General features: G+C 36.3%; 1 protein-coding gene across 5 annotated transcripts in view; it reads right to left on the reverse strand.

Annotated features, from left to right (window-relative positions):
- SHC4 (SHC adaptor protein 4) overlaps positions 1-27,738 on the reverse strand; it is a 165,524-nt gene that overhangs the window by 57,040 nt on the left and 80,746 nt on the right. For all 5 annotated transcript variants that reach the window (XM_031955164.1, XM_031955163.1, XM_031955166.1 and 2 more), the window contains exons 4-5: positions 14,490-14,553; positions 11,148-11,267 (exon numbers count right to left, since the gene is read on the reverse strand). In XM_031955164.1, coding sequence (XP_031811024.1) covers positions 11,148-11,267; positions 14,490-14,553 — 184 coding nt within the window. The remainder of the gene's footprint in view (positions 1-11,147; positions 11,268-14,489; positions 14,554-27,738) is intronic.

A 27,738-nucleotide genomic window follows, 5' to 3' on the forward strand; every position in this document is an offset into this window, starting at 1 on the left:
AACCATTTCACTATAGGATAGTTTCACACACAGCATACACATCCTCACACCTCCCCCCCCCCACACACTTCCTTTTTAATGCCAATTTTTGTCCAGTTACCTCAGAGAATTCTCTTCAAATTCTGAGACTATATAAAAAGTTATAAAGTGAAATAGAGAATTTAAATTTTTTAATAATACCAAGAAATTCCCTTCAAAATCTCCATTTACTTTCTTTTGCTCTTTCCATTAATTTGGCTTTCTTCCTTCTTGAAATTTGGGGTAAATAAAATGAAGTTATTTTTCTATTAACCGGTCTTGTCTTGCTAATTTACCTTATCTTCCATTATAGTTCCATGGTGATGCATATTTTTCTAGCCTGGAGGTAATTCTTGTTTCTTGAAGGTTATTACAGTGGAGTAAAAATTCTACCATGTCCTAAGTGAGGTGGAAAGGCTGCCCATACAGACCTGATAATGGACTCTGTCTCTGTTATCTCAGGTCCAGTCTAAGTTCAGGAAGGCTCATCCCCAAAGGGTTGGCCAATAGGTAATGACTTAATCACTACTGATAATGAAGAATTTTATTGTGTTTTTCTGCTGGTAAAAGAAGTAACTATACTAAGGATATGTTTCTTATAATAAGAACTAATAATAAAATAGTACATATTTATATCATGTATTAAGATTTATAAAGTGCTTTCTTCAGAATAATGCTGTGGGTAGATATTACAAATATGATTATATTTATGCAACCCCTGCCCATTTTTGTTGCAGATATGTGATTTCATTCATATAATTCACTATGAAATTTATCTCTACCAGTAGATATTTGCAGCTAGTCTTCTTATCTCTACCAGTAGATATTTGCAGCTAGTCTTCAATCTACAATATTAGATAATTCCTTAGACTGAGAAGTTAATCTGTCCATGAATGAACCACTGTGCATCAGAAGCAAGCCTTGAATCTGATACTTTCTGATTTCCAAGGCCAGTTCTCTGTCCATTATATCACACTGCCTCTTTCTCCTAACATGAGGTACCTTAAACATAAATTTAAGCTCTATTCATCTCTCTAATGTACTTTTGTAATAGCCTCATAATTGGTCTCATTGCTTTCAGTTTTTCCCTCTGTCCAATTCATCATCCATGATTTTCAAAATAATCTTCCTACAGTATAAGTCTGACTATGTCATTCCTAGCTCAAAAATCTTAAAGTGGGCCTTAAGTGCTTCAGGCTTAAGTCTAGTCTCTGTAACTGACATTGGTATCCTTCCACCATACTGTCCTTCACACATTCTAGATCCCAGCTAGGTAGACTACTTTCTCAAATGCAAGATTCTCTCTCATATCTGTATGAATTCTCAAAATCTCCCTGCCATGCCTGGAATGCACTCCCTCCTCAGCTCCACTTGTTAAAATCCTCATCTTCCACCAAGAGTTCAGCCCAGATACCATGTCCTCTCCACCACCTCATCTTCTCTGACCATACTGTCCCCATCTTCCTCAAATTAGCTTATATTTACTTATCTGTTTCCCCAGTAGAATATAAACTCCTTAAAAACAGGGATGCATTCGATTTTGTTAGCTTTTTTATATTCCTATCTGATTAGCACCGTGCTTTTGCACATAGTAGGTTTATTTAGTCAATCAATGTTTATTTAATTAAATTAAATGGACTTGGAATGGCTTTATGGAGAAGGTGGAATTTGAATTGGGCCTTGAATGATGAAAAGGTTGTTATGTCAAGGAATTAAAGTCAGTAATGTTATCATTAGCAAATTTTGATAAAAAGAGAAAAAGATGGTAGCACATCTCTCTCTCTCTCTCTCTCTCTAGGGTAACAGATGTCTAAAAAAGAAGAGACTGAATCAGGATACTAGACCATTCAAATTTTTTTTTTTTTTTTTTTTTTTTTTTTTTTTTTTTTGCTGAGACAATTGAGGTTAAGTGCCTTGTCCAGGGTCACACAACTAGATCATGTTAAGTGTCTGAGACCAGATTTGAACTCAGGTCCTCCTGACTTCAGAGCTGGTGCTTTATCCACTGCACTACCTAGCTGCCCCTGGACCACCAAATTTAATAGTTCTTTTATTCATATAGTAACAGGGATAGGAAATAGATTAGCTAGGGACAGGATTTCATTGATAAAGAGAACAATAAGAAACTCCTTAATCAGTGCAAGTCAGCTCCTTCTCCACATCTTGAAATCTCAGGGAGCTGTATATATCACATTTTTATACCAATCTGTCTTCTCTGAAAAAAGGACCATGACCACTCCAAAAAGATGGCCATTCTTCGAGTGCATATAGACATACAATCAGTATCAGATATGGACAATTCCCTCTAGAAAGAGGTATCAGAAGAAGAGTTGGCCCAGAGGGATTGGCCACACAATCAACAAATCTAGGAATTAAGCAGTAACTACCCTTTCTACTTTAGAGGATGGGCAGTAAATATAGGAAAGAGTGAAAGGAAGGATCACTCTCTGTTGAGTCAGGATGGGAAAGTCCTCCAGTAGTTGGATTAATTTATTTTGAAAGCAGCAACTATGCCTTGAAGTCTCATTAGTCTAGAAATCATATAATTGTAGATTTCAAACTAAAAAGAATCTTGAGGTCATTTAGTCTAACTTTCTCCTTTTATAGCTGAGGAAACTGAGACCCAGGGTGGTTAACTTAAGGGGAAGTGTGTTCTGAACTTAAATTCAACACTCATTCTACTTCATCACATTTCTATCATTCAATACAGAATTTTAACTAACACATCTTGCATCCAGGGCATGCAACCCTAACAGATGCTCTGGGACAAGTAACACCCAGGAGATTCTCAAATCAGCTTTCTAAGACAAATTCATAAGGAGAGACCTTAGGGGACAACTTGGACATCAGACAAGAACCCACCAAGGAAAGAGAAAGACCCCTTGATCTGGTTTCCTACATGGAAGAAAGCAGAGCAGGGTCAAGCAGAAGAGTAGCTCAATTTGGAGTGTGACTGCCAACAATAGAAATGAAAACAGGCTATCTGATAGGTTAATATTTTATTATCTTGCTGCCTTCAAACTAACCTCAGCTGTTTTGATCTCCTGAAGAAACATAAGTGATATCAAAACAAAAAAAATGGTACCTAGAACAAAGACTGCTATGATCTGTCATGATAAGCTAGAACTTAAGGAGCTCTTTTTCATTAATTAAAATCATTTACACCATTTTTTAGTCTTTTTATTTGCTTTATGTTATACTTTATACTTTGACACAGGCTGGAGAATGAAAACATAAGGGAGATCTGGAAAGTGTCTCAGCCTAAACTGGGAGAATTTTGGAAAGGCCTTCCAAATAAGGACTTTACATGCTACACTGCCCCACCCTCCACTCCCAGTTTCCAGTGTCTTCACCACAAAATATATGTACTTTTGTCTCCCCCAGCTAAACTTCAAGATCTTTGAAGTCTGGGACTGCTTTTGGCTTTCATCTGTGTCCCTGATTCCCAAAATAGTGTCTGACACATAGTAGGCACTCCTTAACACTTATTCATTAACTGATCCATTATACATTTGTTGAATTACTAAATTATTATAGAGGCTGGATTGTGTACTTGCTCTATCTCTTTATACACATTTTATTTGCCTTTTCTCCTTTCCTTATGTAGTCGTGACTAGAGACAGAGTGGTCCCAAAGAAGAGTGGGTGGATAATTGAAAAGCAATTACTAGCAAGAAGCCAGTTAGGCTCTTTCTGAAATTTTTGCTTTGGTGCCTAAAATTCCAATTTATGTCACTTGATAAGGACATGTAACTTGGATTAAATTAAGACTTATGTAGAATTTAGTCATGGAAATAGAACATTCTAAGTAATCAGGTGAACATTTATGTAGAAATATTTTAAGGAATGAATTTTATACATTCATGTGGGTAAAGCCATTTTAAGGGTGATTATTTTTCAAATAAATTTAATTTCATATTTTTGATACCAGCAACACAAAAACTTTTCTATGGCTGTGGAGTTTGCCTCTACAATATCCTCCTTGCAAGTTAAAATATACCCAAAACATATAACTTATTGCATATCATTCATCATTTATAGAGGACTGGATTTAGTATCAGGAAGAGTTGAGTTCATATCCTGATAAATAATAACTGTGTGAACATGAATTTTAACTTCTCAGTCCCCTAGGCAGGTTCCTCCCTCCTCCCCCCAGGATTATAAATCATAGGAGCTACCAATCTTCTTTAGAAAAAGAATCCCCAATATTAATGAAATCACAGATCTACATCATAGACAGGCTAATTTCCTTCATTTATAGATGATAGAACTGAGGCCAAGCCTGGAAAACTGAGTTGCCTAGCATTACACAGGTAGTTAAATGGTGGAGCCAACATTCAAACTGGTGTTATGACTTGAAATTCAGCATGCTTCCCACTGTACCATTATCTGTCTTCCATCTATTAGTTTTCATAAAGTATTCTTGAAGGTATTTATATTTTTAGCTAAATTAATCCCCCCCCCAGAAATATGAGTAATTCCTTTTATTTGTCTTGAAACTACATCAGAATCACTCAGGGTCATCCCCAGTTTTAGTTTTGGGGGACTGAATGAACAAATCCCCTTTTGTATTATTTATGCCCTTAACAAATTGAAAATTTTTGCTCTTGTATTTTCTCTGCCTTCATTCCTACCAATTTAAGGAGTCTAAATGTTTGTGGGTTTTGGCTTTTGCTTTTCTGTTTTAGACTTCACGTGGCAGCTGCTTTAGCCCTTGCACCATTCTAATTTCCCTTCCTTGGGACCCTCCTCCATCCCTTGTTAAAACTTTGTTATGGGTTTCTTGAAGTGGAGTAACTAAAGCCACCTGCCATATTTCCCAACCACTTTCCCCTCAGGCCAGAAAAAGCTCCGAAACCATTACAAAAGTGCCTCACTTTTTGAATTTGACAGCTTTGAGATCCTGCCTGATGAGTCTTATCCCTAAATACCCACCACCAGAAGGGAGACAATCCCCTCCCAAACCCGTTAGTGTAAGGAGAAAGTGTGGTTTGCCATCCTCTTCCTTAGAAAGTGTGTCAGCAAAGGCAGCCTCGCGTATACTCATAGTCCACTTCTCCATTTGCTCCCAGAGACGTCACTGTGTGGCAGTGTCAGAGAAATGGCAGAATGAGCAGGCAGAGAATGGGAGAATAGGCTGGGATGGAGGAAAGGACCAGGTAGTATGAAAAATAATCACCACACATTCACACACCCTCCCCCTGAACTCCCAATAACCTCACTGGACATGGAAAGGATCCAGGAACAGAGATATGTCCCCAAAGAGTAAGTCTCCCTCTGGATGTCTCCACACTCACTCCAACCCTGCCCCCTTCCCTTCCACCATGTAATCCTCTCCAGTGGATTACCGAGGGCCCCCAGACTCTGTCAATGAGACCACATAACTAAGACAAGACTATCTGCCAGATGCCAAACAGCTGTTTGTGTGAAAAGGGAGAAATTCAGCCAATCCCCTGAATGTTTCCAAATGTACAGACGTCGTGTAGACAAAACATCTGGATGGCTGACTGCATTTTTTCATTTTTTATCCAGATGTTTGGCATCCTGTAAGCGAGAACTAGATGTCACGCTGGCCTTGTAACAATGATCTCAGCTCTCTTGGCTAATCAATACTCAGACAGACAGGATGAGACATTGGTATATTGAACTTGCTTCCTTTTTCCCAAGTTATCTATTATACCACCACACCTTCAGGTGTTTTTGTTGTTGTCCTTTTTCTTTATTTACACTTTAATCCAGAATCAGAAATCCTCAAGTTAAAAATAGAAATTAAGATGGCGCTTTGACAAAATTGCTAACAGTGATGTACTAGTATTTTTTTTTTTTTTTTGCGAGTTCAAGTACATGGGAAAGTTTTTATGAAGAGGATGTCTGAGTAACAGCAGCTAAGTGATGATGGTTTATTAATATTTATTCGCTAGACTTAATAGTTCATTAGACTTAATAAAGTAAAATCCAGATTGACTGGAAGCAAACTATCTCCAAATCTCAGAGTTGGAAGTGTTACCAGGCCATCTAGTCCAATCTGTACCTGACCTAAAATCCTTACTAGAATTTATAATAAGTAAGTCATCACCCAACCTTCATTTCAGTACCTCTAGTGAGGAGGATTCCACTATCTCTGGAGGCAGCCCATTCTACTTCTAGAGAGCTCTAATTATTAAAAATAAAAACAGTTTTCCCTTACATTGAGCCTATTATCAGCCTTTCTATAACTTCCCATTGTTCCTAGTTTGACTTTGTTCTGGGACCTAGTGGAACAAGTCTTATCTTTCTCTTCCATAAACAGCTCTTTAAATATTTTTAAGATAGCTGTTAGGTTCCTCCTACCCATCTCTAATTCCTTCAATTAATTTTGATACAGTATGATCTGAAAACTCTTCACTACTTTGGTTGTTTCCCTAACTAGCCAAAGCTTCCAACTAATTGGAATTTTTGTACTCAGCTTTCAAGAGAGGAAACCCCCCCCCCCCAAGAAAACAACCTGATATTAGCAATTCCAAAAAGCACTTCCCAGGGGACTCTGAGCCTAATGTTCAATACTTTCTGTAGCTCTACAACTGGATAGTAAATACTGAAATTCACAATGTTGATTCTGAAGTACTGCAATGTCCTGAATGAAATCAAAAGAGAAATCGATTATGTTATACTCTAATCTTGCTGATTCTGCATCTGTGATATCATTCACATCCTTGCCCCTTTATTCATTTCACTGCCAGAACCATAGATCAGCCCTTATTCTAAGCTCTTATAATTTCAATAGCCTCCAACAGAGTCAACCCTTTTCTGGCTTCTTTTTCAAATCCCATCTACACACTATTGCTAGGTAGATAGGCGGATCATGTCACTCCTGGACAGAAAAACCTTCCATTGCTTCCCATCAGCTATAGTATGAATTCAGTAAGTAATATATGAATTAAATAAAATTAAGAAATTCATTCTGACTGATGCTGAGTGAAATGAGCAGAACCAGGAGATCATTATATACTTCAACAACGATACTGTATGAGGATGTATTCTGATGGAAGTGGATTTCTTTGACACAGAGAAGATCTAACTCAGTTTCTATTGATCAAGGATGGACAGAAGCAGCTACACCCAAAGAAAGAACAGTAGGAAATGAATGTAAACTGCTTGCATTTTTGTTTTTCCTCCCGGGTTATTTATACCTTCTAAATTCAATTCTTCCTGTGCAACAAGAGAACTGTTTGGTTCTGCACACATATATTGGATCTAAGATATACTATAACCTCTTTAACATGTATAGGACTGCTTGCCATCTGGGGGAAGGGGTGGAGGGAGGGAGGAGAAAAATCAGAACAGAAGTGAATGCAAGGGATACTGTTGTAAAAAATTACCCTGGCATGGGTTCTGTCAATAAAAAGTAATTAAAAAAAATATATATATATATATAAAAGAAAGAAATTCATCCTGGCTTTCCACAATCTGGCCCCAACCTACTTTCTAACCTTGTTCTCCCTTGATTCTGTTTTATGCATATGTCAGGCAGCCTGGTTGTTTCATGATCATGTCTTTTTCTTGTTTCTATATCTTTGACCACACTCTTCCCTACACTTACAATGCACTCCATAACCATCCCCTTATCCACTCTCTATTGAAATCTTATTCACCCTTCAAGGCTTAGCTTAAATGTCATCTAGGTGATGCAATGGATAGAGCACTAAACTTGGAATCAGGAAAACTGATTTTCATGAGTTCAAATCTGGCCTCAGACACTAGCTGAATGAAGCTGGATAAGTCACTTAACTTTATTTGCCTCAGTTTCCTCATTTGTAAAATGACTTGAAGGAAATGGCAAACCACTCCAGTACCTTTGCCAAGAAAATTCCAAAATAAGGTCATGAAGAGCTGGACATGATTGAAACAGCTCAACAACTCTTCTGCAAATGCAAGAAGGGATCTATGACTAGTTTGAACTCTAATGTATTTATCAAATTCTACCTTCCTTAACATCTTATCTTGTCGACCAGTACAGACGTTCTTAATCATTTTTGTGCCTTTGGTAGTCTAATGAAATATTAAATGCATAATATAAACTACAGTCAATTCTCATTAATTGTCATAGTTACATACTATAACATCATTATGAACACTGAATTAGCAAATACTGAAACATTTCTCTCAGGGAAAATAGAGGGTAAGGTTCCTGTAAGCCTTTGGTCACAACATTTATTTTAGCACTTTCTGGAGCAGTTTCACATACAGATTGGTGAATTTTCTCTTCCTTTTTCTGTATGTAGCATATGGTTAATTCACTAGCAGCAAACTCATGGGCAACAGCACTATAAAACTCATGCCAGAAAAAAGCTTATCTAACACATGGATTTTCTCCATAAGGCACATCACAGCCTTCTGAATAGGAACACCAGACAGCACTCCAGCCCTGCAGTTGGAGGCCATTTTAAATAGTGAAATTACCAAGAAATAGCATAAACATGTGAAAAATATAGCACTAAATAGACCACGAAAAAGATATTTGTTTACAGTATAGAGCTAAAACAAGAAGACAGAGCTTGCCTTGGTCAACTTCAGCTGGCAATGTGTGCATTGGATGACTCAATGTTTTTTGCTGAAAAAAGCTTTACTTTTGTAAAGTGTCATGAATATTGAGTTTACAAATAAATGTTAGTGAGTTGGCAGACTGGCAAATACAGAATCGACAAATAATGAGGATCAACTATATATAGATTACAAAATGTCTTTATCAATTATCCCTCATGCCAGGAACATGCTCCCTTGAAATGTTTGTTTTCTGGCTTCCCTGACTTCCTTCAGGTCTCATCTAATGATCCACCTTCTGCTATAAATATTCCCAGTTTTCTTTAATCTTAGGAATTGTCTTTCTATAGATGGTTACCTGTTTCTAGAGAAAGAATTTCTAATATTGATGAACTCACAGGTACAGATCACAGAAGTATAGCCGGACAGGACCTAAGAGGTCATATAATCTAAACTTTTTCATTCCACAGATGAGAAAACTGAAGTCTAAAGCTACTTTCCTAGTGTCATACAGATGCTTAGGTGATAGTCAATGTTCAACCCAAAATCTCTGACTCCACATCCAGCTCTTTCTACTTTATCATCATCCTTTTATAACACAGTGCCTAGCTCATAATAAATATGGTTAATAAATTCCTATTGACTGAATGACTGAATACAAAGGAAATCAATCATATTGGAATGGTTACTAAAATATTTTTTATTTTTTTTGTTCCTTTCTTTTTTTTAAAATTAATTTATTTATTTTTATTAAATAACTTTTTATTGACAGAACCCATGCCAGGGTAATTTTTTACATCATTATCCCTTGCACTCACTTCTGTTCCGATTTTTCCCCTCCCTCCCTCCACCCTCTCCCCAAGATGGCAAGCAGTCCTATACATGTTAAATAGATTACAGTAGATCTTGAATACAACATATGTGTGCAGAACCGAACAGTTTTCTTGTTGCTCAGGGAGAATTGGATTTAGAAGGTATAAATAACCTGGGAGGAAAAACAAAAATGCAAGCAGTTTACATTCATTTCCTAGTGTTCTTTCTTTGGGTGTAGCTGCTTCTGTCCATCCTTGATCAATTGAAACTAAGTTAGATCTTGTCTTTGTTGAAGAAATCCACTTCCATCAGAATACATCCTCATACAGTATCGTTGTTGAGGTATATAATGATTTCCTAGTTCTGCTCATTTCGCTCAGCATCAGTTCATGTAGGTCTCGCCAATCCTCTCTGTATTTGTCCTGTTGGTCATTTCTTACAGAACAATAATATTCCATAACATTCATATACCACAATTTGCTCAACCATTCTCCAATTGATGGGCATCCATTCATAAAATATTTTTTAAAAATAAACAAAAAATAAGTTCACAGATCCCAGGTTAAAAATTCCTTTTCAGGCCACCATTCAAATCTTATTCTTCTCTCTATTTCCCTCATCCCCAAGCACTATGCACTAAACACTCACTGAATACTTCTCAAATCAGTGCATATAAAATAAGTTATTTTAATATTTTAGAAAGCTTTTCAACATAGGGCCTGAAAGAAAAAGGATTTTATGCTTAACTTTTAATTGACTAGAAAATTAAATAAGTAAATTTAATTTAAAAATTAAATAAAATTCCTCATACATTCTGTTAATTGATTTTATTATACTTTGCCTTGGCAAAAGGTGGGACAGATCAGTGGTTTGAAAAATTCTAGCCAGTATCTATATTTATGCCTTAAAAAGTCCAGACCTAGGGTGTAGGGTATGCAAATAAATGAGACTTTTTCAAAGTGTGGTTTCTGGATCAAAGGCATCTAGTAAGCAAGTCAGCTTTCAATTTCCCTTCTAAAATAAATTGCTGCAAGGTGAACAGCAGAGTATTGTTCTCTTTCTCTGAAACATCATCATCATCATTGATATTGTCAAAAGGTATTTATTCAGCACTCACTTACATAGGGCACATGGAGCTCTATAATAAACAAGAGAAAAGAGAGACCATCTATACTTTATGATAGCCAATGATAAATACTTCTATCATAACTGCTTAAAGAGAAGTCTGGTGTCCTTAAAATGATATAGTTATCCTTTACACCTCTTGAGATTTAGAGGCATGGTGCCCCCATGATCTGGAAAATCTACACAAAATTTTTTGGCCTTCTCTTCATAATAGAGAAGAAATATGAATTATTATGCTATTAAAGGATAAAATATGTTGATATTATACAATACTATACACATATCTTATGCATTTCTGAGTTTTTAAACTTTTTTGTGTCATCTACAGGCCTTTGTGTGTTATCTTTGCTTTATGCAAAACTACCCAAAAATTCCAATTTAATTTCTTATGTCAACCTGCAATATGTTGAAACCACGATGAGGGAAAATAGTGATGTGGATGAGATAATTGCACTTGAAATCATTTACACAAGGATCCAAATCCCACTTCTACTACTGAATAGCCTTTTGACCCTGGGCAAATCCCTTAGAAATGTATTCATTAAGTCAAAGAATTTTGAATAAATGAATGGATAAACAGATGGATTTATACAAAGAGAAATTAATATTTTTAGAAATGAATCATTAGTATCTTAAATAAACCTTCAAACAAAAGTATCTCCAGGATCTTACCTGCTGGGTTTCAATGTTCGTCAAAGTAAGGCTACATGTTGAGATGGTCAGTTTTATATTAATTCCAGAAAACTGAAGGTTACTTCTGCCAAGTACAGAAGATAAAAACTTAACTGGAGGCTTTAAAAAAGAAAAAAGAAAAAAGAAAAAATTTGATGTAAGGGGTTTGAGGGGTTTGTTGCCTAATAAGATGATAAAAGTATCAAAGCAGTCTAGTCTTCTCTATTTTACTTTAAACAAATCATTTCAAAGTCCATTCCTCAGCATGGTGATCTGACCACACTGGGACCACTGATCATTTAGGAGCACAGACCTACAGTAAGTTCCTAAATCCATCCCCTCCCCAACTCAGTTATTTACAAGAGTGAAAAGATGTTGTCAAGTACCCATCTAAGAGTTTTGTGGTATTTGCACATTGGTGCTGACATTTCCAAATCTGCAGGGGACCTCCTTGGTTGAATCTGTTGACTGGCATTGGTCTAGTCAGCTTAAAAACCTATTAGAGTTGTTAACTGGTTGCATTGACAGCTCAGTCAGCCAATGATATTGGTGGAAAGAAAAGTTGAGAAAATAGTTTCTTTCTATATTTTCTATGCCCCTCTACTTTTTCTTGGGCCCCATTAGCACAAAATCCCTGCATATCAATCACTCTGACTCAGTTCATAGATGAATACTCTGTAATTAATTCACTCTTCTCTTTCCACAAAAAAAAGTCTCATTAATATCCCTACCCTCCAGTACTTTGGCTCAAGGCCCAGCATGAGATGGTAGACTGCTGTCTATGTGGTATGATTGGAAGGGTGCCATAAGCCCCCCCCTTCCCTCCAAAGATCTCCATCCCCCATAAAAATCTGCCATTAATCACTTCTATGAGTTAAGACATTGTTTCCAGAAGGTCCCTATTAAAATGCATAAGTATTAGCAGAGAACTGGGCTACCATTAACACTTTAGCACCCATTAACCCATTATCTAGGTTGGGTTTATCAGATTAGCTAATAGGTGCCAAAGTCAGAGTCACATTATTGAAATTATTATTTTTATTACTAAGCCTTCTCTGAGCCACATTATAAAATGATGGTAATGAATGAGTCTATTCTCCCATGCTTATCCCAGGTAGCAGTCTGTATTTCACAGAAAGAAACATCGACAACTCCTGAAACACCTCCTTTCCTCTCTCTATACCATATGGCCCTTTGCAAGACAAGCTATTAATACACAGAAAAGACAGGCTTACTGTCAATGTTGATTATCCCACTGAATATATGCAAATCACTCATCTGAATTTCCACAGTGTTCTTTTGTTACTAGTTTTTAAAATATAATTTATATCATAATATTAATGAGCAATAGCTGACATTTATATAGTGCTTTGTGATTTTAAAAGCATTTTCATATTATTATGTTGAGCTTCTCACAATAACTTTGATACATGGTAAGGCTGCCCATGTATATAGAATGAATTATTATAAAGTCCCCTCAACCCTCAAGATGTCTTCTATGCCTTCCTACTGATGCTGAAAGATAATTCTGAACATTTCCTTTTGTAATTAGAGCTAGGGTTTAAAATGCAAATTTATAATAAGAATCATTTAAGTATAGTCATTCATGGCAAAATATAAGTCACTGACATCAGAGCATCTGCTAGAAGTGAGCTTTAAAAGAGGGGAAGGGACAGATCTGAAAGCAGAAAGGAGGAAAAGACACAGAAGTAGGGAAAAAGGACATGTCAAAATAAAAGGGCAGAAGAAAAGCTTAGATAAACAATTTCTCAGGGGAGGGGGTCTGCCCTTCGTTGGGACATGGGGAAGAGGTCTTATTAATCCCATTTCACAAATGAAGAAACATTAAGAGATTCCCTCCAAGGAGAGGATATGTAATTACCTTCTTGGAACTTCTTATTGGGGAAGTCAGACTGTTGGCTAATCCTGCCAGCCTTCTAGCTTTCTGATGCTTGCAAGTCACTTTACTTTTGGATTCATTATGTTTCTTCATCTATAAAAGTGAAGAAGGGTGAGCCCTAAAATTTTTTCCAATTCTAAACTTTGATAATTCTCAATCAAAAGATTAGGGACTTTAACTTGGGTTTCTTGTAGCCTAATCCTATATTCTTTCCCCTGCACTAGGATGCCACCCAGTGGATTATAAACTTTTTTGATTATTGAGCAACTACAAAACTTCAAATTATCTAGCATCAGAATAGATATCTAGTAAAGACCAAAGCTGGGTATATATTAAATAGAATGCATATTTTAAAGGGAGAGAGGAGAGAGAGAAACATTGTTCACACTTAAATATATATATATATGTATCTTCCTTAGACAAAGGGATTATTTCAGGCAAAAAGAAAAGACCATACTTCTTTTTTTAATATATGTACCAGTTTGCCTTCTGGTGGGAAGAACAGACAGTATTTTTTTTTCCTGAGGGGAGTGGTATCTTGTTGGGATCTTTAAAAACTTTTAGAAAAGGCTATCTGTCATATAGGATGTTATTCCTTGATGGAGAAAAAGCTAAACAAATGAGACCATTGAATGGAATCAGTAAATTGAAGTTGCCTATTCATAAGGCTCTAGAATGAGCAGGAAGAGGATGTGAAAAATGGATGCAGCTAGCTGGGGCCACACCAGAGAAGCTGTGGTGGTGAGTCACAGCGTCACAGACTCAGAGGATAAGAGATTTAGAGCTGAGAGGTCATTTGGTTCAATACCCTCATTTACAGAGGAAGAAATGGAAGCCCAGAGAGTGAAATGACTCACAAGACACATAGGAAATAAGTGACTAAGCTGGGATTCGAACCCAGATGAGTCTGTGCACTATTCTCAAAATCCAGTTTGTCAGAGAGTCTCTTTTTGCTTCCCTGCTGTACCCTGAGGGACACGAGGGTCAGTTCTAGGCAAAATTGTGAAGGGCATCTGCCTTACTGATCTCTGACAACCTGTTCATACTAAAGTATTAATGGATTCATGAGTCAGACTCAAGCAGCAGCAGGTACTTCCCAAGACACTGGGAAGAGAATGTAAAATATCTTTATCAGAAAAAATGGTCCTTTAATTGTGGGGATTTTAAATATTTAGCCTCTAACTCAAATCAGTAACCTGTTCTGTTCCCAAATAAGCCTGTTCTGGATGATGTTAATGTATATATGTATACATACATGCATACATAGAGAAAAAGACACAGAGACAGAGAGAGAAAGGGGAGAGGGAGGTGTGACATGATACAACATGATGCTTTACTTAAGGATCCTTTGTGATATATGACAAGTCAAACTAGGTACTCTTTGGGGCCATCAACCCAATAATTATGGAAAAACATCAAAAGAAAACCAAATTATTATTTACCTTGCGTCTTTTAATGGGTCCATTTTCCCCGGGAACAGCCTCACACAGGCGGCTTATTGCTTCCCTATAGAATGAAAACCAGAAGCCGTAAAAGATTTGACCTTTTATCATACAATATACATTCACCAGCCAGAAATATGGATAAAGGCATAGAATTCTAGAGGTGAAATGAACCTTAGAGACCATGTTGTCCAACCCTTCTCCAACATGAATTCCTTTATAATATTCCCTACAGATATTCAAGACTGATAGTCTTCAGTGCTACAAAGTCACTGGAGCCTTTCTTCTCAACCCCCAAAGAGGCCCAATAATAATTCTGTTTTTAAGAGGTATTTTCAAACTCTGAGCTGAAATCTACCTCCCTGTTACTCCCACCCATTGATCCTAGTTGTTTTCTCCAAGTCTAAGTAAAAATAAACCTAATGCCTCATTCACATGATGACTATTTGAATATTGTGATCAGTATCATCTCCTTTCCTCCCCCATTCCCAAAGAAGAAAAAAAGCTGTTTCTTTTCCAAGTAGACAGGTGGTAGGTACACTATAGACAGAGGAGTTAGGAAGACTTGAATTAAAGTCATCTTCAGACGATTATTGACTGTATGATCTGGAAGTCATTTAACATCTCTGCCTCAGTGTCTTCATCTGCAAAATGAGGATAATAATAGAACTTACCTCCCAGCGGGGTTGTGAGACTTAAATGAGATATCTGTAAAGCATTTACCACAATGCCTGATATACCTCAGGTGCTTAATAAATGCTTATTTCCTTTCTTTTCTTCCCTACTTTCTCTGAAAATATTTCTATTTTTTTGGACCAACCCTTATATGCCATAGTTTTAAGTCCTATGACCACCCTAGGTGCCTCTCTCTGGATGAGCTGTGGCTTGTCATATCACTCCTAAAACTTGGCACATTGATTTAAAAATTTCAATACTATTGCAAGAGGAATTCCTCTGGAAATTCAACTCCAGCTTTGGGGCCAGAGAGGCTTTGTCTGTGCCAGGAAAGCTTGCACAGACAGACAATAAAAGGATGCCTCTGACATAAGAGGTTTTATTTTTATTTTTTTTTAGATAAGAGTTTTTAAAAGAGTGTTGGACAATATCTACTGGGCCTGTATCCCAAAGAAATCATAAAAAAGAAAAAAAGACACGTGCAAAAATGTTGGTAGCAGTCCTTTTTGTAGTGGCAAGGAACTGGAAATTAAGTGCATGCCCATTAGTTGAAGAATGGCTGAATAAGTAATGGTTTGTGAATGTTATGCAATATTATTGTTCTGTAAGAAACGACCAGCAGGATGATTTGAGAGAGGCCTGGAGAGATTTATATGAAACTTAAATGAGCAGGACCAGGAAATCATTGTACATGGCAACAAGATTATAGGATGATCAATTCTGATGGACAAGACTCTTTTTAACAATGAGGTGAGTCAGGCCAATTCCAATAGATTTGTGATGGAGAAAGCTGTCTGCATCCAGAGAGAGGATTGTTGAGACTGAATGTTGATCACAACGTTTTTTTTTCACTTTTTTGTTGTTGTTTGATTGCTTTTTGTTTTTTTCTCATTTTTCCCCTTTTGATCTGATTTTTCTTGTGCAGCATGATAATTGTGGAAATATATCTAGAAGAAATGCACACGTATAACAATATATTGGATTGTTTGCTGTCTAGGGGAGGAGATGGGGGAAGGGAGAAAGAAAAATTTGGAACACAAAGTTTTGGGAGGTTGAATATTGGAAAAAAACTATCTTTGCATATATTTTAAAAATAATTTTTTTAAAAAAAAGAGACCAGGTACTATTAAAAAATAAAAATAAATAAAATTTAAAAACTAAAAGAGTGCTGGACAATAATGCCATAGAGCAGCAAAAACTCTGGGTTTGGAAACAGAGCACTAGAGATCTAATCTTGGCCCTGCCATTTCTTTCCTAGTGACATTGGGTAAGCTATTTTAATATTGTAGGACTTAGTTTTTTCATCTGTAAAATGAAGGGAGTAGAATAAATAGTCTGTAAGGCCCCTGCCTGCTCTAAAATAAGATACTATAATTCTTAGAAGATCAAAAATTCAGAGAAGTAAATGGAGGAAAGAAGTGACTATCTCTGACTCATCATCATCATTAATAAGATCACCAACAAATATTTATTAAGTGCTTTCTATATGTCAGACACTATGCTATGTACCAAGGACAGAAAGCAGTGAAATGCTAATCAAATGAGATAATATCCATGAGGAATCAAATGAGATTAGTAAAGTGCTTAACACAGTACCTGGCACACAGGTGCTATATAAATGCTAGTTTGTTTTTTATTATAGCGAGGCAAAATCACTTTTAGGTTGACATAAATTATAGTTTCCTCTTTCCTGTTTGCAGTGCTAGACTCTGGACTCAATGCAGTTGTGTGTTGCCCATCCTGACAAGTGTTCATCCCTTCTGCCATGGAATCAGCAGGGACAGGGCAGTAGATTTCCTAGAGCCTTAGGATTATTGGGAAGAGCAACTTCCTGAAGAGTCAGGATTACTAAGAGCATCACCAGTGATCTTATCAAGAAGCAGTTCTTTTCATAATCACCCATAAAGTAAGTTATTAGTTGGTTAAGATGACAGGAAAAAATAATGATGATTGTTGGAGGGGATGTGGGAAAACTGGGACATTGATTCATTGTTGGTGGAGTTGTGAACGAATCCAACCATTTTGGAGAGTAGTTTGGAACTATGCTCAAAAGTTATCCAACTGTGCATACCCTTTGATCCAGCAGTATTACTACTGGGATTATATCCCAAAGAGATTATAAAGAAGGGAAAGGGACCTGTATGTGCACGAATGTTTGTGGCAGCCCTTTTTGTAGTGGCTAGAAACTGGAAATTGAATGGATGTCCATCAGTTGGAGAATGGCTGAATAAATTGTGGTATATGAAAATTATGGAATATTACTGTTCTGTAAGAAATGACCAACAGGATGATTTCAGAAAGGCCTGGAGAGATCTATACTAACTGATGCGGAGTGAAATGAGCAGGACCAGGAGATCATTATATACTTAACAACAATACTATATGATGACCAGTTCTGATGGACCAGGCCATCCTCAGCAACGTAGATCAACCAAATCATTTCTAATGGAGCAGTAATGAACTGAACTAGCTATACCCAGAAAAAGAACTCTGGGAGATGACTAAAACCATTACATTGAATTCCCAATCCCTATATTTATGCAACACCTGCATTTTTGATTTCCTTCACAAGCTAATTGTACAATAATTCAGAGTCTGATTCTTTTTGTACAGCAAAATAATGTTTTGGTCATGTATACTTATTGTGTATCTAAGTTATATTTTAATATATTTAACATCTACTGGTCATCCTGCCATTTAGGGAGGGGGTGGGGGGTAAGAGGTGAAAATTGAACAAGAGGTTTGGCAATTGTTAATGCTGTAAAGTTACCCATGTATATATCCTGTAAATAAAAGGCTATTAAAAAAAAAAAAAAAAAGATGCTCCAAGTCATTATTAATCAGAGAAATGCAAATTAAGACAACTCTAAGATACTACTACACACCTGTCAGATTGGCTAAGATGACAGGAAAAATAATGATGATTGTTGAGGGGATGTGGGAAAAACTGGGACATTGATTCATTGTTGGTGGAGTTGTGAACGAATCCAACCATTTTGGAGAGTAGTTTGAACTATGCTCAAAAAGTTATCAAACTGTGCATACCCTTTGATCCAGCAGTGTTACTACTGGGATTATATCCCAAAGAGATTATAAAGAAGGAAAGGGACCTGTATGTGCACGAATGTTTGTGGCAGCCCTTTTGTAGTGGCTAGAAACTGGAAACTGAATGGATGTCCATCAGTTGAGAATGGCTGAATAAATTGTGTATATGAAAATTATGGAATATTACTGTTCTGTAAGAAATGACCAACAGGATGATTTTAGAAAGGCCTGAGAGACTTACACGAACTGATGCTGAGTGAAATGAGCAGGACCAGGAGATCATTATATACTTCAACAACAATACTAGATGATGACCAGTTCTGATGGATCAGGCCATCCTCAGCAACAGACCAACCAAATCATTTCTAATGGAGCAGTAATGAACTGAACTAGCTATACCCAGAAAAAGAACTCTGGGAGATGACTAAAACCATTACATTGAATTCCTAATTCTATATTTATGCACACATGCATTTTTGATTTCCTTCACAAGCTAATTGTACAATAATTCAGAGTCTGATTCTTTTGTACAGCAAAATAATGTTTTGTCATGTATACTTATGTGTATCTAAGTTATATTTTAATATATTTAACATCTACTGGTCATCCTGCCATTTAGGGGAGGGGGGGGGTAAGAGGTGAAAAATTGGAACAAGAGGTTTGGCAATTGTTAATGCTGTAAAGTTACCCATGTATATATCCTGTAAATAAAAGGCTATTAATTAAAAAAAAAAAAAAAAAAGTAAGTTATTAGTCTCCCATGTCCTGCTCCTTCAGAGTAGGTATTAGCCAGGTATCAGCCATGCAGGATTGAGATAAACATTTATCCCTAGGGCACTGAGAAGTGCTTGGGTTTAGGCCATGGGTACTCAGAATAGTTGTTTCTAATATATTTTCCTGATTTGATCCTGCATTCCTAATCTGAGTAACTCATTTGTTTTTTGACTGTAAAGTGAAATCATGTGACTAATACAGCAGATGACCATGAGGGAAAAATTCAAAGAGAATGGATATAAACCCAAACACATCATTACAGGCCCAAGTGTAGCACTAACTCATTATACCATCATATATCCCATAAAAATTATTTTAAAAAATTAATCAGGTAGCTAGATTTCTGGCTTAGTGAATAGAGTACCAGCCCTGGAGTCTAGCGGACCTGAGTTCAAATCTGACCTGGATATGTGACTCTGGGAAAGTCACTTAACCACAACTGCCTGGCAAAAAAAAATCAAAATTTGTTTTCTGACAAGATCATAGTCATGTTAATTTCTAATAGTATGAACCACTGTGGTCTAATTTTGCTCCAACTTTTTCATTCAAGGAGAATATTTGGACTGGATAGGATGAAACAAAAATGGGTAAGCAGAAAGTAGAAAAACAGTGAAGAGATAGGCAGAATGTGACTGCATCAATGAAGTCAGTGTTGAAAATTAGCATAAATGATTGCAAAAGAAAACAATCTGGGTTTTATGTAGAAGGGAAGAAAAAAACTTTGTAATTGTCAAATAAGCCCCAAAATGAATCAGCTGCCTCAGGTAATAGGTTCTCCTTTTTTGAAGGTGTTCAGTGAGAATTTATAATTCTGTGTTGAAAACATTGTAAGGGGAATTCTTGTCCAGATACTTGTGAGAGTAAATGGTCTCTGAAGTTTTTCCAAAACTTGAATACCAGAAAAAAAAAGTTCTACACAATTAACACATTAAAAATACCAGCTGTGCACAATACCTGATTCTATGTCTTGGGAAAAGAAAAACAATTCAATAAGAATTTATTAAGCACCTAAAAATGGCAAAAATGATTATGTGATGATGATACAGAGACAAAAGTGAAGCAATTCCTTCTCTCAATGAGCTTTTGTTCCACTGGGGAAAAACATAAACGAAGAGGTAAAAACTATGTGTATTATGTATATATATACACATACATATATATTATACATATATGTGTATATACACATATATATTATACATATATATGTATAGATATATAGATAACTATGTAAAGACAAATATGTGTACATGTATATATTAGATATGAGAAACAGAAATTGGGGGATTTATTGCACCCAGATTATAGATCTAAAAGGCTGGAAAAGAAGGGAAATCAGAGTTCATCTAGTGATAGGATCATAGACCTAGATCTGAGAAAGACCTTAGATGCCACCTCGTCCAAAATGCTCATTTTACAAATGAAGAAGGTCACAGGACTGATAATAAATATAACAAGTGGGATTTATATCCAGGTCCTCTGACTCCAGAGCTAGAGTTCTTGCCTCTATGTCACGACATCTAGTAATTGGGCTGAGATTTCTAGGTCACAGCTGCAAAATAAGAATTCTTCTCCCTTCCCCGTCCCTTCAGTGGCATTAAAAGTTAATACTGTGAAAGTCAAGGGGGCACTTGGGTACTTTCATTACACAGTCATATAAATATAAAGCCTCATTTCTAACCTAATATTTAAATTCCTCATAATTATGCAAATAATAGGACTCCTGTAGTAAATGCAAATCTTTTACCCAAAGGCACATATAATAATTGAAACAATTACATTAACTTATGTAATTGCCTTTTGCACATTGACACAGACAGAAATTGCAAGGTGAAATATTTTAGAAACTGGGAAAGAAAAAAACAAGCTATAAAGTGTTAAATTGTCTTGATTCCTCATTCTCTCACTACCACACCCCATTAGTTGCCAAATCCTGTCAATTTTATATTCATCATATCTCTTATATATGCCTCCTTCTCTCTTTTGATAGTTATCACTCTGTTGCTTCATCAATACACCTGGACTATTGCAATAATCTCCTGATTGATCTTCCTATCTTGTGTCATCAACTCCAGTCCATCCTCCACTCCACTGTCAGGGATCTTCCTAAAGTACAGGTCTGAGTATATATCAACCCTTTGTTCCTTACTCATTAAACTTCATTGGCTCTCTTTCATCTCCAGAATAAAATATATCACCCTCTGGCTTGTGAAGCCCTTCATAACTTGCTCCTCACCTCTCCCACTTTTCCACTCTTCTAAAACCTTATTCTCCTCCAGTTAATCTGAGATCTAGTGACATGGCATCCTTCCTTTTCCTCCCCCAAGACACTCCATCTCTTAACTCCAAGTTTTTTCACTGGCTGTCTTCCGTACCTGGCATGACTTCCCTCCTCATTCCTGTCTCTTAGCTTCTCAGATTTCTTTCAAGTCCCAATTAAAATTCCACTTTCTACAAAAAGACTTTCCTTACTCCCCTTAATACCAGTGCCTTCCTTCTATTGCTTATCTCTTATGTAATATATACATATATACACATATATTATATGTAATATATATGTGTGTGTATATATATAATGTTGTTTTTTTCTTCACAGTTGTTTACATTTTGTGTCCATCTGTCCAGGAGAACAGTTACTGTCATTTGGCTTTCTTTGTATCCCTTGTACTTAGCACATAATAGGCATTTAGCAAATATTTGTTGACTTGGCTAAAATGAAATGGGCTGACCCATCCCACCATTGAAAATAACTAGAGATTGAAAGACAATTGCTTGAAGATATTGTAGAGAAGATTCCTGTTTTATAAAGCTAGTTATCGTGAAGCTTTATTCCATTTAACATATTACACATTTATATTGGAATGTGTCATTTTAAAATTTGAGAGGGGCAGGACAAGATGACTGAATAAAGGCAATAACTCATTTGAGTTTCCCCAAATTTCTCTCCAAACAATGAATGAATTCTGAAGCAGCAGAATCAACAAAAAGATAGAGTAAAATAATTTTCCCAGCCCAAGATAACTTAGTAGGTTAGCAGGAAAAAAATCTATCTTTCTAGGGTGAGAATGAAGCATAGTCCAGAAGCAGATCTTAGGGGGCAACTGAATCCATGATGGCCCTGGAGGTCTTGACCCCCATATAGTAAAAAGGTCATAGAACTGGTCAGAAGGAAATTACATAGAGTCTTTTGCCAGTACTGGCAAAAGTTGCATTGCCCATACACAGTCTCAGGGCCAGGAAGAGCACTAGCAAGAACTGGGAATCTGGACATGGGTCCAGAACAGAAAAGAGTGCTTGTGGTCACTCATAGATCAGAGCAGAGTAGTATGGAGAGTAATATACCTCCTTAGTTCATAACATGTTGGAAGAAATGAAAACTTACAAAACTAGTTCTGAAAACAGCAGTATGAAAAAACTGTAACTTGGAACAGTGTCCCCTTCACCCGGGGGACCAAAAACCAACTTTAACATAAAGTTAAAAATTAAGAAATAGGCTATGAAAAGAGCAGAACAAAAATAACAACAAAAAAAAACCCTGACCATAGAAATTTTTAATGGTGATGGAGAAGAGCAAAAGCTACATGCAAACCTTTAAAGAAAAAATGTTAATTCGTCTCAGCCCTCTCTTCCCCTCATACTCCCGCACAAAGAACTCCTGAAAGAGCTCCAAAATTTTTTAAAAATCAAAGTAGAAGTAGAGGAAAAGAATTGGGAAAAGAAATGAGAGCAAGAAAACCATGGGAAAAAAGTCAACAGTTTAGTAAATGAGGCACAAAAAATACTGAGGAGAAGAATTTCTTAAAAAGCAGAATTGGCCATATGCAAAAAGAGGTACAAAAGCTCACTCAAGAAAATAACTCCTTAAAAATTAGAATTAGGCAAGTGGAAGCTAATGGCTCCTTAATACATTAGGAAGCAATCAAACAAAATCCAAAGAATGGGGAAAAAAAAGGGAATGTAAAACATCTTGAAAAAAAACTGATCTGGAAAATAGATCAAGGAGAGATAATTTAAGAGTTATTCAACTACTTGGTGAAAGAGAGAGAGAGAGAGAGAGAGAGAGAGAGAGAGAGAGAGAGAGAGAGAGAGCTTAGACATCATATTCTAAGAAATTATCAAGGAAAACTGCACTGATATCCTAGAACAGAAGGTAAAAAAGAAATGGAAAGAAAGAATCCACTTGTAATGTTCTCTAAAATATAATTGTTCTCTGGGAACAGGTTTCTTGGGGAGCTTCTGGATGCAGCCTTAGTTTCAGTTCTGTATAATAATCACCTCAAATGCAGCCAGGAGTTAAAGTCTAGTCCTTTATTGTCTCTTCCAAAATAGCCTGGTTAACTTTCTTAGAGGCCTATCTCTGTCCGTGGTTCTGAAAGCTTTAGTTGCTGGTCCTTTGCCTCTGCCAGTTAGAGCCTCTTGCTCTCTCTCCAAATCCTGGCTTCTCAATCTCCCCAACCGACTCCTGGTTGGGGCTCATCTTTTTATATGCTCTTTTAAAGGTGTGAACTCTAAGGTTGACTCCTCCTCCAGGAATGGGATTGTGGGAGCTGTGACTTGTGAATCTCCTCCACTGAACTTGTGAATCTCCTGGACTTGTGAATCTCCTGACTGAATTCTGACTTGTGAATCTCCTGGAGTGAATCCTGACTTGTGAATCTCCCGGAGTGCCTATCAATTCCAGTGACTTAGCACCTTGTAAGAATCCTAACATCCACGGATCACCTCCTGAAAGAAATCCCAAAATGCAAATTCCCAGGAATATTATAGCCAAATCCAACAACTTCCAAGTTAAACAGAAAATACAGCAAGCAGCCAGAAAGAAACAATTCAAGTATCCTGAAGCCACAGTAAGGATAGCTTCAGATGTAGCAGCTTCCACATTAAAGGACTGGAGGATTTGCAATATGATATTCCACAGGGCACAGGATCTAGGATAACAATCCCAAAATCACCTACCCAAAAAATGGAGTATAATCTTTCAAGAGGGGAAATGAATAGTCATTGAAATAGAGGACTTTCAAACATTCTTTTTTTTTTCAAACATTCTTGATGAAAAGACTAAAGCTTAATGGAAATTTTGACTTTCAAATACAAGATTCAAGAGAAGCATAAAAAGATAAACAGGAAAGAGAAACCATAAGGGAATCAATAAGGTTAAACTGTTTACATTCCACATGGAAAGATGATACTTTTAACTCCTAAGAACTTTATCATTACTACAAAGTTAGAAGTAGTATATATAGACAGAGAACATGGATATGAATCAATCATAATGGAATTGATGAGGGCTGAAGGTACCAAAGAAGAAGTGAGGCAGGAATGGGTGTGAGGGTCAGCTGTCCAAGGTATGAGTTCCTGGTAAAGGAATTTCTCTAAACCCAAAGGCAATGGCAGAAAACCTTTATTGTTAAAGAAATACCAAGAGGGATTCTCTTGATGGGCATATCATTCTCAAGAGAGAAGTGATCTGCAAAGTGTCGTTTTCTGAAGACCCATTTTATGCATGAGTCTAAGGGGAGTCTCAAGTGCATGTGAAATCTTGCCTGGAGTTGTGACTTCCTCCAAGAAGGCTTATATTGCTCCAGAGGATGCAAGACCATTTGGGTTTGTAGATCAAAGGAGACATTTTGTTGGTGATTTTACATAATTTTACAGGGCTGACTCAGATCAAGCAGAGCTTGTATGTCATCAGGATGACATACATAAAAATAACATTAAAGGGTAAGGAATAGGAATGTACTATGAAAAGGAGGGAGAAGTACAATGGGGTAAGATATATCATATAAAAGAAACATGAAAAAGCTTTTACAGTAGAAGAGGAGAGTTAATAATTAATAATTGAACCTTTCATAGGAATTGACTCAAGGAGGGACTAAGACACACACTCAGATGGATACAAAAATCTATCTAATCCCATAGGGAAGTAGACAAGGAAGATAAAAAGGAGGGAAAGGTGGGCAGATTGGGAAAGGTACTAGTCACAAACAAACCATTTTTGATGAACCTATACATAAAACAGAAGTAGATAGCAGAAAGAGTTACATGGTTTAGACATAAAGGATGATACCATAAGCAAACTGGGGAAGTATCTATAAGATCTATGGATAAAGGAACAATATATGACCAAACAAGAGATGTAGAGCATTACAAGATATAATATAGATAATTAGATTACATCATATTTTAAAGTTTTTGTACAAGTAAAACCAATACAGTCAAGATTAAAAGGAAAGCAAAAAAAAAAAAAAACTGAGGAAAAAATTTACAGCAAGTTTCTCTAATAAAAGCCTCATTTGTTAAATATATAGAGAACTGAGTCAAATTTTTAAGAATACAAGTCATTTTCCAAATGACAAATGTTCAAAGGATATGAATGTTCAAAGGTGGAGTTGCAAACTGATCCAATCATTCTTTTTTTTAAAAGCTTTTTATTCTCAGAATATATGATAAATAGTTTTCAATATTCACCCTTGCAAACCTTGTATTACAATTTTTTTCTTCCTCCCTTCCCTTTACCCCCTTCTCCAAATGGCAAGTGATCCAATATATGTGAAACATATGCAATTCCTCTACAGAATTTTCATAATTATCATGCTGCACAAGAAAAATCAGATCAAAAAGGAAAAGGAGAAGGAAAACAAAATGCAAGGAAACAACAACAAAAAAGTTAAAAATACTATGTTGTGAATAATCAATAACTATAGCAATCTAGTGTTTGACAAACCCAAAGATCCCAACTTTTGGGATAAGAATGCACTATTTGACAAAAACTACTAGGAAAATTGGAAATTAGTATGGCAGAAACTAGGCATTGACCCACACTTAACACCATACACCAAGATAAGATCACAATGGATTCATGATCTAGACATAAAGAATGAGATTATAAATAAATTAGAAGAACATAGAATATTTTACCTCTCAGACCTGAAGAGGAGGAAGCAATTTGTGACCAAAGAAGAACTAGAGATCATCATTGATCACAAAATAGAAAAGTTTGATTATATCAAGTTAAAAAGCTTTTGTACAAACAAAACTAATGCAGACAAGATTAGAAGGGAAGCAATAAACTGGAAAAACATCATTATAGTTAAAGGTTCCTCATTTCCAAAATATGTAGAGAACTGACTCAGATTTATAAGAAATCAAGCCATTCTCCAATTGATAAATGGTCAAAGGATATGAACAATTTTCAGATGATGAAATTGAAACTATTTCTCCCCATATGAAAAGGTGTTCCAAATCATTATTGATCAGAGAAATGCAAATTAAGACAACTCTGAGATACCACTACACATCTCTCAGATTGACTAAGATGACAGGAAAAGATAATGACAAATGTTGGAGGGATGTGGGTTAAGTGGGACACTGAAGCATTGTTGGTGGAGTTGTGAACACATCCAGCCATTCTGGAGAGCAATTTGGAACTATGCTCAAAAAACTGTCAAACTGTGCATACCCTTGGATCCACCAGTGTTTCTACTGGGATTATAACTCAAAGAGATCTTAAAGAAAGGAAAGCAATCAGTATGTGCAAAAAATGTTTGAGGCAGTCCTCTTTGTAGTGGCTAGAAACTGAAAATTGAATAGATGACCATCAGTTGGAGAATGGCTAAGTAAATTGTGGTATATGAATGTTTGGAATATTATTGTTCTGTAAGAAATGACCAGCAAGATGATTTCAGAGAGGCTTGGAGAGACTTACATGAATTGATGCTGAGTTAAATGAGCAAAACCAGGAGATCATTATACATGGCAACAATACTAATATGAGGATCAATTCTGATGGATGTGGCTCTCTTCAACAATGAGAGGATCCAAATCAGTTCCAATTGATCAGTAATGAACAGAACCAACTACACCCAGTAAAAGAACACTGGGAAATGAGTGTGGACCATAACATAGCATTTATGTTTTGTGATTGTTTATTTGCATTTTTGTTTTTCTGTTATTGTTTGCTTGCATTTTTTCCCAGGTTATTTTTACCTTTTTTCTAAATCTGATTTTTCTTATGTAGCAAGACAACTGTATAAAATATGTATACATATATTGTATTTAACATATACTTTAACATATTTAATATATATGGAACCACCTCCCACCTAGGGGAGGGGGGTGGAGGGAAGGAGGGGAAAAGTTGGAACAGAAGTTTTTGCAAGGGTCAATGTTGAAAAATTACTATGCATATGTTTTGTCAAGAAAAAGTTATAATTTTTAAAAAATACTATGTTGTAATCCATACTCAGTCCCTACAGTCCTCTCTCAGGATGAAGATAGCTTTCTCCATCACAAGACCACTGGAACTGGCCTGAATCGCCTTGCTGTTGAAAAGAGCAACATCCATCAGAGTTGATCATCATATAATCTTGTTGCTGTGTACAATGTTCTTTTGGTTCTATTCACTTCACTTAGCATAAGTTCATATAAATCTCTCCAGGCCTTTCTGAAATCATCTTGCTCATAATTTCTATTAAAACAATAATATTCCATAACATTCATATACCATAACTTATTCAGCCATTCCCAAACTAATGGGCATCCACTCAATTTCCAGTTTCTGCTACTACAAAAAGGCTGATACCAACATTTTTGCACATGTGGATGCTTTTCCCTTTTTTCATGATCTCTTTGGGATATTGTTGAAAGAAAAGGTGTGCACAGTCTGATAGTTCTTTGGGCATAGTTCCATGTTGCTCTCCAGACTGGTTTGATCCAATCATCTTGAGAACAGTTTGGAACTACGCTGAAAGGGCTATAA

This window comes from Sarcophilus harrisii, chromosome 2 (assembly GCF_902635505.1).
Source record: "Sarcophilus harrisii chromosome 2, mSarHar1.11, whole genome shotgun sequence".
NCBI classification, from domain to species: domain Eukaryota; kingdom Metazoa; phylum Chordata; class Mammalia; order Dasyuromorphia; family Dasyuridae; genus Sarcophilus; species Sarcophilus harrisii.